General features: G+C 39.3%; 1 protein-coding gene across 1 annotated transcript in view; it reads right to left on the bottom strand.

Moving 5' to 3' along the window:
• Positions 1 to 810: 810 nt before the first annotated feature.
• LOC142083569 (uncharacterized) overlaps positions 811 to 16696 on the bottom strand; it is a 37200-nt gene continuing 21314 nt past the window's right edge. Inside the window, exons 22-35 of the mRNA XM_075153133.1 lie at positions 16569 to 16637; positions 14522 to 14590; positions 13294 to 13362; positions 12515 to 12583; positions 8722 to 8790; positions 7945 to 8013; positions 7030 to 7110; positions 6174 to 6209; positions 4987 to 5023; positions 4303 to 4860; positions 3419 to 3612; positions 2689 to 2779; positions 2515 to 2604; positions 811 to 1085 (exon numbers count right to left, since the gene is read on the bottom strand). Of these exons, the coding sequence (XP_075009234.1) occupies positions 874 to 1085; positions 2515 to 2604; positions 2689 to 2779; positions 3419 to 3612; positions 4303 to 4860; positions 4987 to 5023; positions 6174 to 6209; positions 7030 to 7110; positions 7945 to 8013; positions 8722 to 8790; positions 12515 to 12583; positions 13294 to 13362; positions 14522 to 14590; positions 16569 to 16637 (1713 nt within the window). The 3' untranslated portion in view covers positions 811 to 873. The remainder of the gene's footprint in view (positions 1086 to 2514; positions 2605 to 2688; positions 2780 to 3418; positions 3613 to 4302; positions 4861 to 4986; positions 5024 to 6173; positions 6210 to 7029; positions 7111 to 7944; positions 8014 to 8721; positions 8791 to 12514; positions 12584 to 13293; positions 13363 to 14521; positions 14591 to 16568; positions 16638 to 16696) is intronic.

Below are 16696 nucleotides of genomic sequence, written 5' to 3'. Positions count from 1 at the left end.
GAGATGAAAATACTAAAATGCATTTAGACTTGGCTTTCAGAAAAGAAACACGTGCCAAGGACCGCTTTAGACATGAACTAACTTAATTCAGTGATGCGAGCTATGGTATAGTCACTCATATAAATCTGTGGATGTGTTTTAACTGCATTTGTATCTTGCCAGCAAATGGAAACAGAGGAAAGTTTACAGAAAAAAGGACTAAATGTAACAGTGATGTGGCTGGGAAAGGTGGGTAGCTGAGCCACCTCCCTGTCTTGTGTCCTGGAGAGCACATAGGCCACAAGTTGATGCATTGCTGTATTTCGCTGTACTGAGTAGTACTCTGCATGTAATTTGGAAATGGATATTTTATGCTTGAAATATTAAAATAGGATTTGTGGGAACACTTTCGCTTAAAAAAAGTTAAGTTTTCACTGCAGAATCCGTGTCAAATATCAGATTTCTGTAACAGAGAGAAAAGAAATTACATAATTTTAATGACCAAAGATTGCTTTCCAAAGCCATATATATAATTTAAAATGAGGTATAGTTAGTGATTGTACAATGGTACATTGTACATAGTATTTAAAGATCTAGGTGAAAGAAGGGCAATTACTATGGCAAATGCTATCCTGGTTTTACTAAACCTTAGTAAAAAGGAAATTTTGTACTCTTGATACTGCTGAAAAATTGCTATTTTGTTACATAAGGACTACATCATACAATAAATGCAAAAAGAATTAAAGTGATGTTGCATAGGTAGACAGATTTTTATTTAGTGAGCATATGATTTCGTAATGTTAGCATTCTTTAAATTAGTGGGTTTGGTTTTACATACCACGCTGGATACTTGATAACAAACCCAAACAATCGATAGCTTCAACTTGCTTGTTATTAATGTAGAGATAAATTCCTACCTCCAGAAAAAAAAACACAAGCCTCACTACATTCCTCTTCACTCTCAAAGCGGTTTGCATTTCCATCGCAGCCTCCATACCAAAACTGAGCACAAGCATTGGCTTGTTTATCATAATACCATTTTATGATATAAACACGGCATGGCCCTTGATCTAGCCTTAACTTGCACCGGAGGTCCAGGATACTTTCTAAAATACAGAAAAAAAGGAATAGAAACAATTCAGTTTGTAAAAGTAAATTGTATTGCATAGATTTTAACTTTTAAACTCTGATTTTATTTTATTTTTTCTGCTAATGTTATACAGCAGTTTAAGATTCACTTTTACTTCTAAAGATGTTAGCATTGAAGGCAAGTTAAAAGTGCATCTTTGTGGGTTAAATAAACTGTTCCTTTACTGGCACGGTTCTAGTAACTCCAGGAATAATAGTATTATGGCTCCACATACAAGAAGAGCAAACAATATGAATCTGATAATTTTGAAATCTCATTTTTGAAATCTAATTATCAGCAACCAGTCTTGTGAGCAACCCAAAATTGTAAGCCAAAGAGCTGTAAGCTAGTTGCATCTGCTATTTTTAAACGATAAGTATGACCATCATCCTTCTGTAGTACATTGCTTCAGTACATAGTTCTCTTTGTGGTGTGGGGGAAGAGGCATTAGAATAGTGAGAAGAATACAAAACTTTAGTCTTTCTTTTGTAAGATGTTTGTGCTACTTATCTAATACAATGGTAGTAATTATGTACATACTAGTTAAGTTTGAATGTAAAGCTTGTTGGTCTAATAATTCCTACAGATAGGAATTAGAGGACAGTGACATCCTAATCTAGTCTCACTCACTTCAATAATACCATGAGATAGAAAATACTTTTTTTTTCAAGTTTAATGTTGTGACATCAATATTCTGTCTTTGGCAACTGGTACCCTGACACTTGGGGAAAAAAAAAGTTATTGCCAGAGACAGAGTATTAGTCATGCCCATGTTCCCAGGAAGCGTGCGAACATGTTTCTGTTGCTCTCTTCTGTTGCTCCCATCATAATACACTATTACTGGAACTCAAAACTATGAATCCCCCAAATGTTGAACAGAATATATTTGGACATTTCATATGAAAAAAATCAATCTTTTGAGCAGTCAGCTAATTACTATACTTTCCTTCAAATGACTAAACACTCATTTTTCCTATTTCTCCTCTGAAGGAGAAATCTATTTTTTCTGTCCAATTCTGAAATCATTATTTTCTCTGTCTTTAACGAAGCCTCCCCTCTCCATAGACTGCCCCTTCAAGGCTCATGAATTACCCGTTCACTGGCCCACCTCAGCTAGCACTATCTTCTCTTTTTGATGCCATTTATGAGCTCTGTCTCAGGTTATAGCTGATCTTGCTTCTGCTGTAAGTGGAGCAGTGGCATTTGGAATTTGGGAAGACAAGAACTGGTGAACAGGCTAGACAAGAACTGCAACTGTTATAAAATCCTGAAATGGATTCTCTTCCACAGCATGGGCTCATGAAATCTTCAGAGTGGAACAAAACTACTCTGATTTAAAGCCTTATGAAAAGTTAGCTTTTCAGGGTAAGAGGGAACAAAATGAAAAACTAGTTACAATCTATAACCTGGTCTTGGTGTGAGCCCTGCAGTTGAAAGAGATGATGTCATCACTTTATCTGATGATGGTGGTTTAGATGGCAAAAATGGTACCACAGCTGCAGGTGAAAAGAAACAGAATGAGACACTGATTTTTGATCAGCCAAAAATGAAGATGAAGAAATGAACGATGATAAAAATACCTCTAGTGTCCACTGTCAGCAAGGATGACTGTTCCTCCTCCTCTTGTTCCTCTTCATAGGCTTCATATACTACCACAGGAGGTACTTTGGTCTGAAATAAGCATTTGATTTTCTTTGCTTTTCAGATATTGTGAAGTGTTTCAAAAGGAACAAGCCCTTCATCACTTAGAGGTTTTCTAATTTTTTTCTTTCCCGTTTACCCTTACTTCAGTGTTAAGAATCAGGATTTTAACCTCACCTGGTTTGTTTACCAGGAGGGCTGTCAACCCTAAGCCTGGGATATATTTTTTTTTTTTAGTTGACCTTTACAGAATTTTATTTACAAACTTAAAAATATAGACTACAATTGAGCTTAATTACTATTCTTAGACTTAATTATTACAGTGTAATTGCATTTTAATAATGTTATGTTTCACACTGTGGCACAAATGTTACTGTATTAAACACAGGAATAATAATCCTTGTAATAGTATCAGGAATAAATTATAGCCGTTAGATAACTGCCTGCATGCAACATCAGAACTCTTACGTGGAACAACCAGCTCCGAGCATACCAAGTTAAAGGAGCTATTATAATACCTGTCCTGTAGAAAAATAGGGGGAATGTTCATACTATATCAGGCAACAGAGAAGGAGATACATATAAAACTTTTGCTCATTAAAACCTGCTAAATTTTCATACCAGAGCTAATGGTTGAGGGAGACCGCCAAGACTCAGAGGATTTTCTACTGTAGATACTCCGGGTGTCTGTGCTGAAAGTGATTGTCTATTAACATTGTTGTTCTGAAGTATGTAATGTAAAGAACTTGAAGATACTGAATGGAAAGATGGTCCACTTATGCTTGCACCATTTCCATTACGGTTGTATATTAAGGTACCATGTTCATCTTCACAAAATTGGTTGACTAATTTGAACTCCAGAGCTGTTTAAAAAAAAGTAAAAAACTCATCATACTGAGAAATTCAACGTATTTTTTGAATTTGGATTATTTATATACATAAATAATACACATGTAATCCAGTACTCCTTTAGATTATTTATATGCATCTAAGAAGATTATTCCAGGCTCTCTGGACTACGGCTTTTATTTGTGACAAATTTGCCAGCCCATAAGTCCTCTACATGGTACAAAATACAATGAACTCAACTAAAGGTGTTCATCTGAGCTTAGTAACAACTACTAGTTGGTAGTGGGAAAATAACTGTTTACCTTGCTCATGTGAATAACCCAGTGAAAATGGGTTGTTTCCCAATGGAAGTAAGTAGAATTTACCCCAGTGGGTTTGATTCTGGATTCCAGTCCAGCATATTTACAGTGCATTTACAGTGCATATTTACAGAGCACTTCCTCAGCTTAGAAAGCTAGTTTAAGCAGCTGTTTTCCTACACTGTAGGTGACATCCCCCATTGGTGTGATGAATCATTGCCTTATAACGTGACTCCTTAAAAAAAGGGAATCTGTATCTCTGTGTTCCTATTACTTTGCACCTTGTAACTAATCCTGATCAGCATCAAAACATAACATATCCGTGAAGATAATGCTTCCTCCCCACCCTGCCCCGTTCTGAGAAGCATCAGATAACAATGCAGAATAAAACTGCAATGAACGCACCTGGAAGGGTATTAAAGTCATCAATGAGATACATGTGTTCTCCGTCTGGATCTGAAGCAATCAGATTTAGTTCACGCACAAACTCAACCTGTGTTGGATCTGAAGTATTTACAATTCCTATTGCATACATTTCGATGTTTGCTGCATGAGCCTCTCGAACGACAATATCTAGTTTTACAGCTTCTCTCTTGTCTGCTTGGCCATCTGTTAGCACAATAGCTACTTTTCGCACTCCTGTTCGAGCACCAAAAAATCCTTCCTGGGTTGCTTTACGGATAGCAGTTCCTGTGTAAGTGCCTTCTCCCATATATTGCATTTTTCTAATTGCTTGTTTAACATCCTGTTGAGTTGTATACTTGTTGAGACCAAATTCTAGCCGAACTTCTAAACTGTATAACACAAGGCCAATTCTGGTAGCATTTCTGCCTACGGTTACTCTGTCTACTAAAGCAGTTACAAAGTCTTTGATGATCTCAAAATTTTCTGGTCCCACACTCTCAGAGCTGTCAATCACAAATACAAGCTCCATAGGAATTTCCTTACACTTAATACCGCAACCTGCAAAGGAAAAATAAAAAAACAGATCATGATGACTTGACTTGGTATCCTTTTGGAAAGGAGAAGAATGTAAATGCAATGAAGAAAAAAATAGAATCTGAAATTAATGATTTCCTGAGTACTTACCACATATCTCTTTAATTAATTTAATTATATCTTCTCTCTGGATATGAAAAAATTAAATATAAAAATATTTTACAATTTGCCTCTTTCAAATGAGGTATAATATTGACATTACCAAAGATTTTGTTTATAATGAATATCTGTGTCCTACAGGGACTTACGAAAAATCTGACTGACTGACTTTCAAACTTGACCTTCCAAGCTTGGAATGAATCCCACATTTTACAATGAACTGTTCTATATGACATATAAGAATCATTAACTTGACAACACAGTAACACCTCTATCTAAAATAATTAACTACTGTTATTGTAAAAAAGGTTTTGTGATTATTTGGTTCTCATTAAAACTTAAAGTCAAAACCCATTCATATTTTAGCATCTGAATAATATGGATATCCCTTTTAAATGTATTGGGAGTGGAGAGATAGACCCAACTTCAGGAAGCGTATTACTTGTAGTAAGCTGGCATATGACAGAGTGCGCCAACACAGAATGGAATTGGGATTTGTGAACCTTAGTGTACCTGGCCCACTATATTACCGAGCTTTCAGCAGCAAAAAAAAAAGCTGCTGCCTTCAGAGCTGTCTGTTCAGAGAAGTGATAGCTTCTGTGACATGCAAACAAAGTGTTTCTCATTATTAGTGCAATCATTTGTTACATTTTTTAAAGTGCATGACAGGACTCATTTGGCATTGAGTCAGTCTTTCAAATACAACCTTTTGCTACTGCCACTCAGCTTCTACCATAAACCTCAGTAGTATTTATACACTCACTGACATGCTTTACTGAATTTGGGTATAGTGCAGTTCAGGCTTAGCAGAAATATAATTAAGTTTATAGCATTATAGATTGTGACAGGTTTGAAGATCTTTGCTCTTTAGACTCTTAAATACTTTAAAAAAACTTTCCTGCAGGAGGTACATACCTGGGTCATCTAACACTAACTGTAAAAGAGCATGTAGCAGAAAAATACCTAAAATCACCAGGAACTTTAAATTCCATTTCAGCATAAAGTAGATGAGAAAAAGTCAGAAACCTTTGCGTGGTTTCTTTCTATGTTATTACTGAGATCACTTCTAGTCAGAAAGCTCTTTCCAAAATAATTAACATAGGATACATTTCATCTGATAGCATCTTGTATTGTTTGTATCTTGCCGTAATGGGATTTAAATAATGGAATTTGCTTACTGTTAAGCCTTGCTCTCCTTTTGGTCCAGTTTTGCCCTGTAACAGTGATTGTTAATTAAGCTACTGCAATTAGCTAGTAACATTGTAATTCAGAATATGACTTCATCAGTACTATTATTAGAATAATATTTGGCCAATAAGAACTTTGGCTAGAAAAAGTACTGTTCTTGTGGTATTACCTTGTGCATGCAGTATCTACAACCTCCTAAGATCATGAGGTTTTTATGGGAATTGGATGACCTCAAGTCTCCCAAGTAGATCACCGATTGTCAGTTTACATTAGAAAAAGAGAATCTGTGCAAAGCTTTCCTGTCTACCATGGTGTGTTTGTTTCCTTTCTCAAGAGACTGCATACCTGCCTGACACCCTTGGAATGATCAGAATTCTGCTTCATATGTGAGTCTAATAGGGCCAGTGTCAGGGCAAGAATGGCAGTGGTATTTATGTATCCCTACTTAATAGTATGCAAATGTCAGAATAGATGGGCACCACATTTTGCTATCCAGCTTTTGGGTTCCTGCCCATCAGCAAAAGTTACCATTTTGCCTCCCTTCATCTGTTCATCAGCTTTGAGAAAAAGTCTGAGCTACAGTTACTTGGTAGCCATAGAATAGAATTGCATAGTTTTGTCTTAAAACATGGCAATTGTCTTTCACTGCCTTAAGAAAGAAACCACATCTGTGGGAAGTGGGGTATTCAGCATGGAAATGTCTTCTTTATGCTTTTAAAGGTTTTCATAGCTTCAGTTTCTTAAGTATTTCAGATTATATGTAGTTAAATAGCAAGAAGAACACAGAACCTGGCTTTATTTTTAAGCAGTTTAAGAAAACAAACATGATAAACTTGAGTTACTTACAGGTTCTCCAGATAAACCAGGGTCACCCACATCACCTTTTTCTCCTTTTTTCCCCTTTTCACCTGTAGCTCCTCGATCTCCCTTTAAAACCACATTGGTAAGCAGACAGAAAGTGTAAGTCAGTTTTTATTACACTTTTCACATTTCTCTTTAGCTGCCTTTGTTGAATTCACCTTCAGCTTCTGACATGAGTTAGAAATCTTTGTTAGAGATCATTTAAATCAACTGGTATTTCGTGAATAACTTGTAGTATTGGCTAAGCATTTTTATAGGAAAAAAATAGCTGAAGCAGTTTGAACAATGAACCATCTCAAAAAAGTACATGCAGACAGAGGGGTTTCATGGGATATTGCATGATGGAAATTATTATCTGTGTCTGAGAAAAATAACAGTAGGAAAATTGAGAAGAAAGGCAAGGACATAGTTGGAATGAATAATGGGAATATCACTCTGAGAAACCTTTTGGCCCAGAAAAGGTGTTTGGAATAGCAAACAGATGAATTAGTGCCTCCTGGTTTGATTTTTGGTAGGCTATAGGACTTTGTACAGCCTTTCTGAGCAGATGTGATCACATCCAAAAACTGATTCCAAACCACATTTCTCTTTTTCTTAACATTGACTAGTCTCCAAATTTTGCATAGTGGGTGGGTAAAAGAAAGGCAGTGATATTAAATCTAATATCTATATTTCTTCTAATTGCAGTAGAAGATAAGCCTCATATGATATTAAAATAAGCAACACTGAAAGAGATGCTGCTATAAAATATTAAAACGATCACGTGAATCACTGGGGTTTTCCCAAATCCCCATTCCCTTTTCACAGAATTCACATGCCTTCAATGAGAGCTGACTGTAATGAGCATTTTCAGTATGTTGGCTTCGGTCTAGGACATTATTTCTGATTTAGATATCATACCTTCTGTCCCAAAAGCCCTTCTCCAGGGGGCCCCCGTGGTCCTGGCATTCCTTGAATTCCTTGTTCCCCCTAATGATAATCCAGGTAGTGATATTAACCCTTAATCATTCATCATGCATTAATTTTAAATGTTCAAAGCGGAAGTGTTTCAAACTGCATTTTAACAAGTGTCTTGAGGCACTTGAGACAATGTAGTAGCTAGCTTATATTTCTCAAATACTTCATAAGTTTGTCTACTCTAAAGATATATAATATTGAAAAACCGCATGATCATTATTGGTTCTAATTCTCCTGTTCCCTCTTTCCATCCCATTTTATTCCTTCTTGTTCCCCCTTTTTTATTTCTGTCTCTTGAGTCTGTCTCATCTGATCTATGCTTTGGGTAAAAGTGCATATCACAGGGAAAAATTAATATTACACATAGATTCGGGATGGAGACTCTTTCTCTACCATAGGTGGTAGTTCATGTAACTACTTCAGATTGTCTCCGTGGGCATGAGAGTTGAGGAAGAGGGAATGATATTTTTAATTTTGTAAGGCTATCTTTCACTGATAAAAGATGTCCCTGCTTCCTCCTCCCTCAATACACATGCCCTTGGGCTTGTTGTTTACAGCAGTAGAGACAGAACATACTTTGCAGGTGCTCATGTTATCCTCCTCATTTTCTAGCCTGAGGCTCTCCTCATACAAGAAACAATGCAAAATCCCTTTAACACTCTGATCGTCAGATTGACCACTCAACACAGGTTAGATATTGAAGACACTGAGTCTTTTTACCTTAATTCCTTGAATACCTTCACCAGGAGGTCCCAGAGAGCCAGGTGGCCCTGGGCGTCCTATGGTTCCCTAGAGAGAAACCCTGCATATGTTAAATACAATATTCATCATAAAAATACACGATAAATTGTTATACCACCGTGTAATTTCCTGTCCATCCTCTACCAAATTGATGTCTTTTTGTAAGTAGTGAGGATAAGATTGCTCCAGCTGACAATCCTTTATCAGATTATTAAAATCCAGTTTATACTTCAAAGGAGTCACTCAGGGCTTAATGCTCATTGAACACTAATCACCTTGCTGATAGAGATATACATTGCATTGAAGGATGGATTGTATTGGTGGAACATTGGGGACTGAATTAAGATTTAAGAGAGGATTATTATTGTTGTGTTATCTTTCATCACCATTAAGCTTACACAGTAAGACCTATAGACATACATACTAATATGGCATTGCAAATAAACACTTGTTGCTAATTTATAAGCTAGTTTTTAAAAGAACTCTAGAGAAAATGTTTCCATTCCGTATGTTATTCAGAGGAAGCAATCAAAACCCACATAGTACAATATTAATTTTATACCTATATTGCTCTTCCAGTATCCCTGCATGAAATTCTCAATTTCCTCATTTGTAAGGATCCTGTGCACGTGCCAGTCCTTAGGTCTAGCACTGGCTGGGGAAGTGCTTCACCACCGCTTAGCTCTGGACCTAGCCTTCATGCCAAAATGAACTGAATCTCTGGGACCAATAAGCCACATTGTGCAGGTAATACATTATTATGTTGCAATTTCTTTGCATTTCACCTTGTTCAGTTGATTTACAGTTACATTCTAAAACAGTTCTTTTGTATTAATAGACTTCTAAAACTGAGCTGTAGAGGCATCAGAGTTTCCAATTTGGGAGGTTTCATAGTGAAAATCGCTTTTTATAGTTACAATTATTTCCAGGTCATGGTGTGTATTATAATTACACAAATAATCCTTTTTGCAGGGATTGGTCATCATATTGGTCATTACATTATTGATTTACTTTATACAGTAAAAAAGAGGAATTAATTCTAGAAGAACTCAACGGTATGCCTTAGCTGTAACAGTAGTATAGGCAAGACATGTTACGTGCTTGCCAGGCCATTAATTCTGACCAGTGCTAGGTGTGAAGAAATTTTTGCTACTCAATTGCAACTGATGTCTGCAGGAACTAAATGTTTTGTCACTGATCTTCACTGCAAGATTATCACTTTATAATTTATCGTATGCAATAGGAAGAAGGCCATGGTTTATGGCTGATCACTAGAAACATTTTTAATTTTCTACAAAATAAAGACACTGTATTCCTTAGTTATCTTATTTGTTGAATTAGTTGTTTCTAATGAAGAGTGAAGACAGAAAACATGTAGATCATAGAATCATCATAGAATGGTTTGGGTTGGAAGGGACCTTAAAGACCATCTAGTTCCAACCCCCCTGCCATGGCCAGGGACACCTTCCACTAGACCAGGTTGCCCAAAGCCCCATCCAACCTGGCCTTGAACACTTCCAGGGATGAGGCATCCACAACTTCTCTGGGCAACCTGTTCCAGTGCCTCACCACCCTCATAGTGAAGAATTTCTTCCTTACATCTAATCTAAATCTACCCTTTTTCAGTTTAAAGCCCTTACCCCTTGTCCTATCACTACATGCCCTTGTAAAAAGTCCCTCCCCATCTTTCCTGTATGCCCCCTTCAGATACTGGAAGGCTGCTATAAGGTCTCCTCGGAGCCTTCTCTTCTCCAGGCTGAACAACCCCAAACTCTCTCAGCCTGTCTTCACAGGAGAGGTGCTCCAGCCCTTTGATCATCTTCATGGCCCTCCTCTGGGCTCACTCCAACAGGTCCATGTCCTTCATATGTTGGGGGCCCCAGAGCTGAACGCAGTACTCCAGGTGGGACAGCAGAGTAGAGGGGGAGAATCACCTCCCTGGACCTGCTGGTCATGCTTCTTTTGATGCAGCCCAGGATACGGTTGGCTTTCTGGGCTGCAAGCGCACATTGCCAGGTCATGTTAAGCTTCTCATCAACCAACACCCCTAAGTCCTTCTCCTCAGGGCTGCTCTCAATCCATTCTCTGCCCAGCCTGTATTTGTGCTTGGAATTGCCCCAACCCATGTGTAGGACCTTGCACTTGGCCTTGTTGAACTTCATTAGGTTTGCATGAGCCCACCTCAAGCCTGTCAAGGTCCCTCTGGATGGCATCTCTTCCCTCCAGCATGTCAACTGCACCACACAGCCTGGTGTCATCGGCAAACTTGCTGAGAGTGCACTCGATCCCACTGTCCATGTTGCTGACAAAGGTGTTAAACAGCACTGGTCCCAATACCAGCCCCTGAGGAATGCCACTCGTCACTGGTCTCCACTTGGACATCGAGCCGTTGACTGCAACACTTTGAGTGCGACCATCCAGCCAATTCTTATCCAGCGAGTGGTCCCTCCGTCAAATCCATGTCTCTCCAATTTAGAGACATGGATGTCATGTGGGACAGTGTCAAATGCTTTGCAACAAGTCCAGGTAGATGACATCGGTGGCTCTTCCCTTATCCACCAACGCTCTAACCCTGTCGTAGAAAGCCACCAGATTTGTCAGGCATGATTTGCCCTTAGTGAAGCCATGTTGACTGTCACCAATCACCTCTTTATTTTCCATGTGCCTTAGCATAGTTTCCAGGAGGATCTGCTCCATGATCTTGCCAGGCACAGGGCTGAGACTGACTGGCCTGTAGTTCCCCAGGTCTTCCTTTTTTCCCTTTTTAAAAATGGGTGTTATGTTTCTCCTTTTCCAGTCAGTGGGAACTTCACTGGACTGCCACGACTTCTCAAATATGATGGATAGTGGCTTAAGCAACTTCATCCGCCAGTTCCCTCAGGACCCGCAGATGGATCTCATCAGGATCCATGGACTTGTGCACCTTCAGGTTCCTTAGATGGTCTTGAACCTGATCTTCTGCTACAGTGGGCGGCTCTTTATTCTCCCAATCCCTGCCTTTGCCTTCTGTGACTTGGGCGGTGTGGCTTGAGCACTTGCTGGTTAAGACTGAGGCAGAAAAGTCGTTGAGTACCTAAGCCTTCTCCATATCCCATGCAACCAGATCTCCCGTTTCCTTCTGGAGAGGGCCCGCATTTTCCCTAGTCTTCCTTTTATCACCGATGTACCTATAGAAGCTTTTCTTGTTGCCTTTGACATCCCTGGCCAGACTTAATTCTATCAGGGCTTTAGCTTTCCTAACCTGATCCCTGGCTGCTCAGATAATTTCTCTGTATTCCTCCAAGGCTACCTGTCCTTGCTTCCACCCTCTGTAGGCTTGCTTTTTGTGTTTGAGTTTGTCCAGGAGCTCCTTGTTCATCCATGCAGGCCTCCTGGCATTTTTGCCTGACTTCCTCTTTGTTGGGATGCATCGCTCCTGAGCTTGGAGGAGGTGATCCTTGAATATTAACCAGCCTTCTTGGGCCCCTCTTCCTTCCAGGTACTCTACCGAGCAGATCCCTGAAGAGGCTAAAGTCTGCTCTCCTGAAGTCCAGGGTAGTGAGCTTGCTGTGCGCCCTCTTCGGTGCCCTAAGGATCTTGAACTCCACCTTTTCATGGTCACTGCAGCCAAGGCTGCCCTTGAGCTTCACATTCCCCACCAGCCCCTCTTTGTGGGTGAGAACAAGGTCCAGCATAGATGTGTATGCATGATCACACATTTTTATACTGTACTTTTTTTTTTAAAAAAAAAAAAAAAATAGACATGGGAGACATAATTGTTTAAATGGCTTACTTTTGGTCCTGGCAGGCCTTCTCCTGGGGGACCTGGGAGACCAATTGGTCCTCTACTACCGGGATCACCCTGAAAGTCGATACTTTAAAAGATAAGTAGTGAATACCAAAGTTTAATTTATCTCTAGAATTCCCAGCATCTGTTGTACTCAAATGGGACAAAGAGAGCAGAATGATTGAACAGCGCAGTGCAAGTCTAAACAATGCTAACCCATGAATACTGCAGGCAGGACAAGAAAGTTATTGGGGATAAACAGTGGCTGGTGGTCTAAACATATTCAAGTGCAATTGTAATTGCACAATTACAACATTGTAATTATGCAATCGTTACACAGGAATTACAGTTCCCATATCATAAAATGAACTCCAGGTTCCCCAAATGAAAAAAAAAGTTTTTGCTTGCTGCCTGTCAGTTGAATCAGACTCTATGTTCACATTGGCACTGTTCTAGCTTTTTTCCTATCAGTGCCTTCAGACAGCTAGGGGTTTGAGGTGAGTGGAAAAAAAAAGTATGTCCTTTGAAGAGACATTAAGCATATTTAAATAGGTGTAGTCAATCCTTCAATTGCCTGTATAATTCCAGTAATCCTGCAATCAGCATCAGGATGACTTCTGAAGAGAAGCTTGAAGATCTTCTATAGGGTCTACCTTTTATATTCTGACAAGTAAGTTAAAGCTGGATTAAAAAGGTATTTTGACTGTGACCTATGGGTAGGAATTATATCTGCATGAAGGAGAGTACATACATGCATTTACTTTTCTAGAAGTTAAGGTCTGTACCTTAGGTCCTGGTAGTCCAACTCCATCTGGGCCTTGTTCACCAGGAATCCCAGGAAGGCCTGGCAAGCCCTGAAATTATATGCACAGACAGAATATTAATTTAATTTACAGCTCTATTGACTACATGCTTTTATTAATGTTAACATGGTAGTATCTTGAATATATTGTCTCTTAGTGGGATCACTGTGGTCTACAATTGGTTAAATTCTACTCTGATAAGCCAGAATTGGTGTCGTGGCATTTGCACATGTGTTGCATGTCATGCAGGAGGCTTGCATGTGTTTGAAGACAGAGGAGTCTGATCCGGAGAGGCAGGTGCAGAAGCAGTTCTGCATCGGATTGCACAAAAATATCAGGAAGTATTATAAATCGAATTCCAATTTCCATTTTGACATTCATTAATTTTTATTCCTCAGTGTGGCAATTGCATGCACTTTTACTGTTGTCTTTAGCACAGATAAATGCTAGTATATCATCAAACTCCCTGACTCTAGCCAGCAGTCTTCCTAGGACTTCCTCACTGCACAGGCATGTAACTGCCAGGGCTGGTGGAACGCCCTGTTGAGCAGACTAGATACGTGAGGCCAGCACTGCATACACGTGCAAGGAAGGGAGAAGAAGGAGCCTTTTCTCTTTGTATCCTTTTTGCAGTCCCAGTAGGGATTGGTCCTATCTACCAGTAAAGACCTCTGTAAAGGGCTGTGAAGTAGATCAACCAATTCTTTGCCACACCTTCAACAACCTAATGAACAGAACTGAGGACGGTTTGCTCTTCTGGCTCTTTGGACAGTAGTTGCTTCTTTAGTGGTTCTGGAAGATAGTGTTGCCCTGAGTTCACACCCATGTGTATGGACACAGCTGCTTAGCTGGGCTACATTCTTCTATTTGGGAATAAATTTTGTATGGTTGGGCAGAAGACAGTATCCTACATCAAGATACTGAGGGCTTTGATTGAAACATCAGTGATACTATAGGGGAAAAAAAAGCCCCACTTGGAATATGTTACATTATGTAATCAGGAGGAGTGGGGGACATGGAAGGTCTTGGACTATTTCAGAGGGAGATTTGTTTTCCCTTCTTTGCTGAAATACATTTCCACAGTTAAGGAGCCTTTTTAGGCTTTTAGACCAGCAAATCTTTCCTAGCATGTCAGCCACGGAGGCTAATCACTTTGGTGTAGCACCTATTTGTTCCCAATTCACATTAAAAAAATTGTCTGTAAACTTACAGGTGGGCCGGGATAACCATCTCCTTTTGGCCCAAAGGGCCCGGGGGGTCCTGGAAGACCTCGGTCACCCTGATGAAGGCAGAAAAAACAGATGAGGTGAATGCCAATACAATTGCTAGCAGGAAATTTTCCATGAAAGTGAAACTTCTTTGGCAACTATACTGCAAGTTGATTTTATCTGTCTGTCTATGTGCTAATGTATTTTACTATGTGAATGATTATTGTAGGTTATTAATCCTGTACTAAAAATGGGATCTTTAATAGTGCTGAGGATTTACAGGACCTTTCATTTCTAAATCACTAATTTGCATCTTTTTCAAGAGCTCTGTTTGTTGTCATTTGTGGCCTTCAGTCACATTCCCCATAATTTTATCATGATTACTATTCCAGCTTTGGGGGAATGAGCCCAAATTGACAGACAGCCAAAAGTCTAGCATGGGAATGAATTACTCAGTAGCTACTTTACATAATTCTTGCAACTGAAGATAGATAAACTGCTGCAGAGCATTGGGAAAACTCTGTATAGCTTCTGTACATGCTATATGTTTGTGTGGTGAGGCAAGGGTTGTAGGGCAGGGGACTACAGTGGTTTGTGTGGCCAATTTAAAAATGTTATTTTCTATCACAAGGTTTCTGTCTGTTTTTGTATTTTCCTATAATGCTGTGGAACCTCATTAAAGCTATTGAGTATAACAGGAGCTTCCTATTGGAGATGTACAATTAAGCTCCTTTCATGGATCCAGATAGCTGGAGTATCTCAGGAACAGATTTACCAGGGAAACTAAGAGGAGTTTAACCCTCCCAGCCATACTGGATGGTGCAGTGAGTTGCTCAGAGTTACAACTGGATGGATGATCAAGATTGTGTTTGTCCCTGTAGCTACCCAAAATATGGGCATGCATAACAGTGGCAAGCAAAGGCCCATGCAAAAATAATTTTTAAAAATGAGACTGTAAAAGGTTTTACCCTGTTCAGCTTAGTGCAGATGTGTGTCTCAGAGTGAAGCAACGGCAAAACCACTAATACTGACAGAGACAGCAAAAAGTGAAGAACATAGTCACAGAAACATGCAGTGTTGCCCAACTGAAAAAGTTTTGGGGGCTCAAGGCTGAGGGAGAGAGACTTGCAACTCTGAGCAAAGGACCTACTTCCTGTTGGTAGATTCCTGTTGGATTCCCAGAAATAGGACAACATGCAGTTCTCTGAATTAACTGGACTGCACCAGAAAAGTACGTGATTCCATCATCATCATCTCGTCCTGATGAAAATAAATTTAAGGATCTTGAAAACCACTAACTGATCGAAAAAGGATAGAGATTGTTACATGTTTCTCATGCTTCTGTTGCTGTGTTCAGTTCACTCAAAGAACAAGGGATAAGGGCTATACTCAAAAGCACTGTCAAATTCACTAAGTAAAAAAAAAGGGGGGGTGTCTGGTTTATTTTGAGAAACAGGTTTGTATGTCCCAAGTGTCTTGGTGTTCAGACAAAATCAGCCCTGGAATGAAGAGTGGCTTACAAAGGTTGAATCTAGGTAACACTGAGGCAATACTAGAGAAGTGCTAGAGAGAAATCCTTAGAGATTAACTACTTGTTCATGTTCTTCTTCCTCTACTTAAGGCATTTCTTCTCACATCATTGCCAGTTTGGCCCATGTCCTGACATCTTTTTGGAGTCTGTGGATTACCCTGTGTCAAAATTAGGAATGAAGAAAAGGAGCCTGGTTGAGAAAAATTAACTGTGCTTGACAGGTGAGCTGTTGTAAGCACATAAATCAGGTGTTCTCTCTGTATTCACTCCTCATCAATTAAACCCAGTAATTTTTCTCCTGGTTCTCTACCATGTGAAAGCTTATGGATGGTTCATGGAGTCTGGAAGATTGACCATCCGTGGTTTTCTGGCTCTGCAAATCCTTATACTCTGCCAGTGTTGTACGACATACACATTAAGAACTATGGAACCCTTGGCCATCCTAGGCGATTGCTTCACTGAAATCCTGCCTTATTTTACAGTTCTATCAAAAATTAGTTTACCAATTTAGGAGCTACCTTTGCCCCAGGAAGCCCAAAACCTGGTTCTCCAATTGGTCCAGCAAGACCAGGTAACCCAATGTCACCCTGCAATGAAGAAAATATATATTCTAGTTATGTATTTTATTAAACATCAATCACAGACT

The sequence above is a fragment of the Calonectris borealis genome, chromosome 6 (assembly GCF_964195595.1).
Source record: "Calonectris borealis chromosome 6, bCalBor7.hap1.2, whole genome shotgun sequence".
Taxonomy (NCBI): domain Eukaryota; kingdom Metazoa; phylum Chordata; class Aves; order Procellariiformes; family Procellariidae; genus Calonectris; species Calonectris borealis.
Note: the sequence above shows the minus strand (reverse complement) of the source record. Positions and strands in the feature narration are given on the sequence as shown.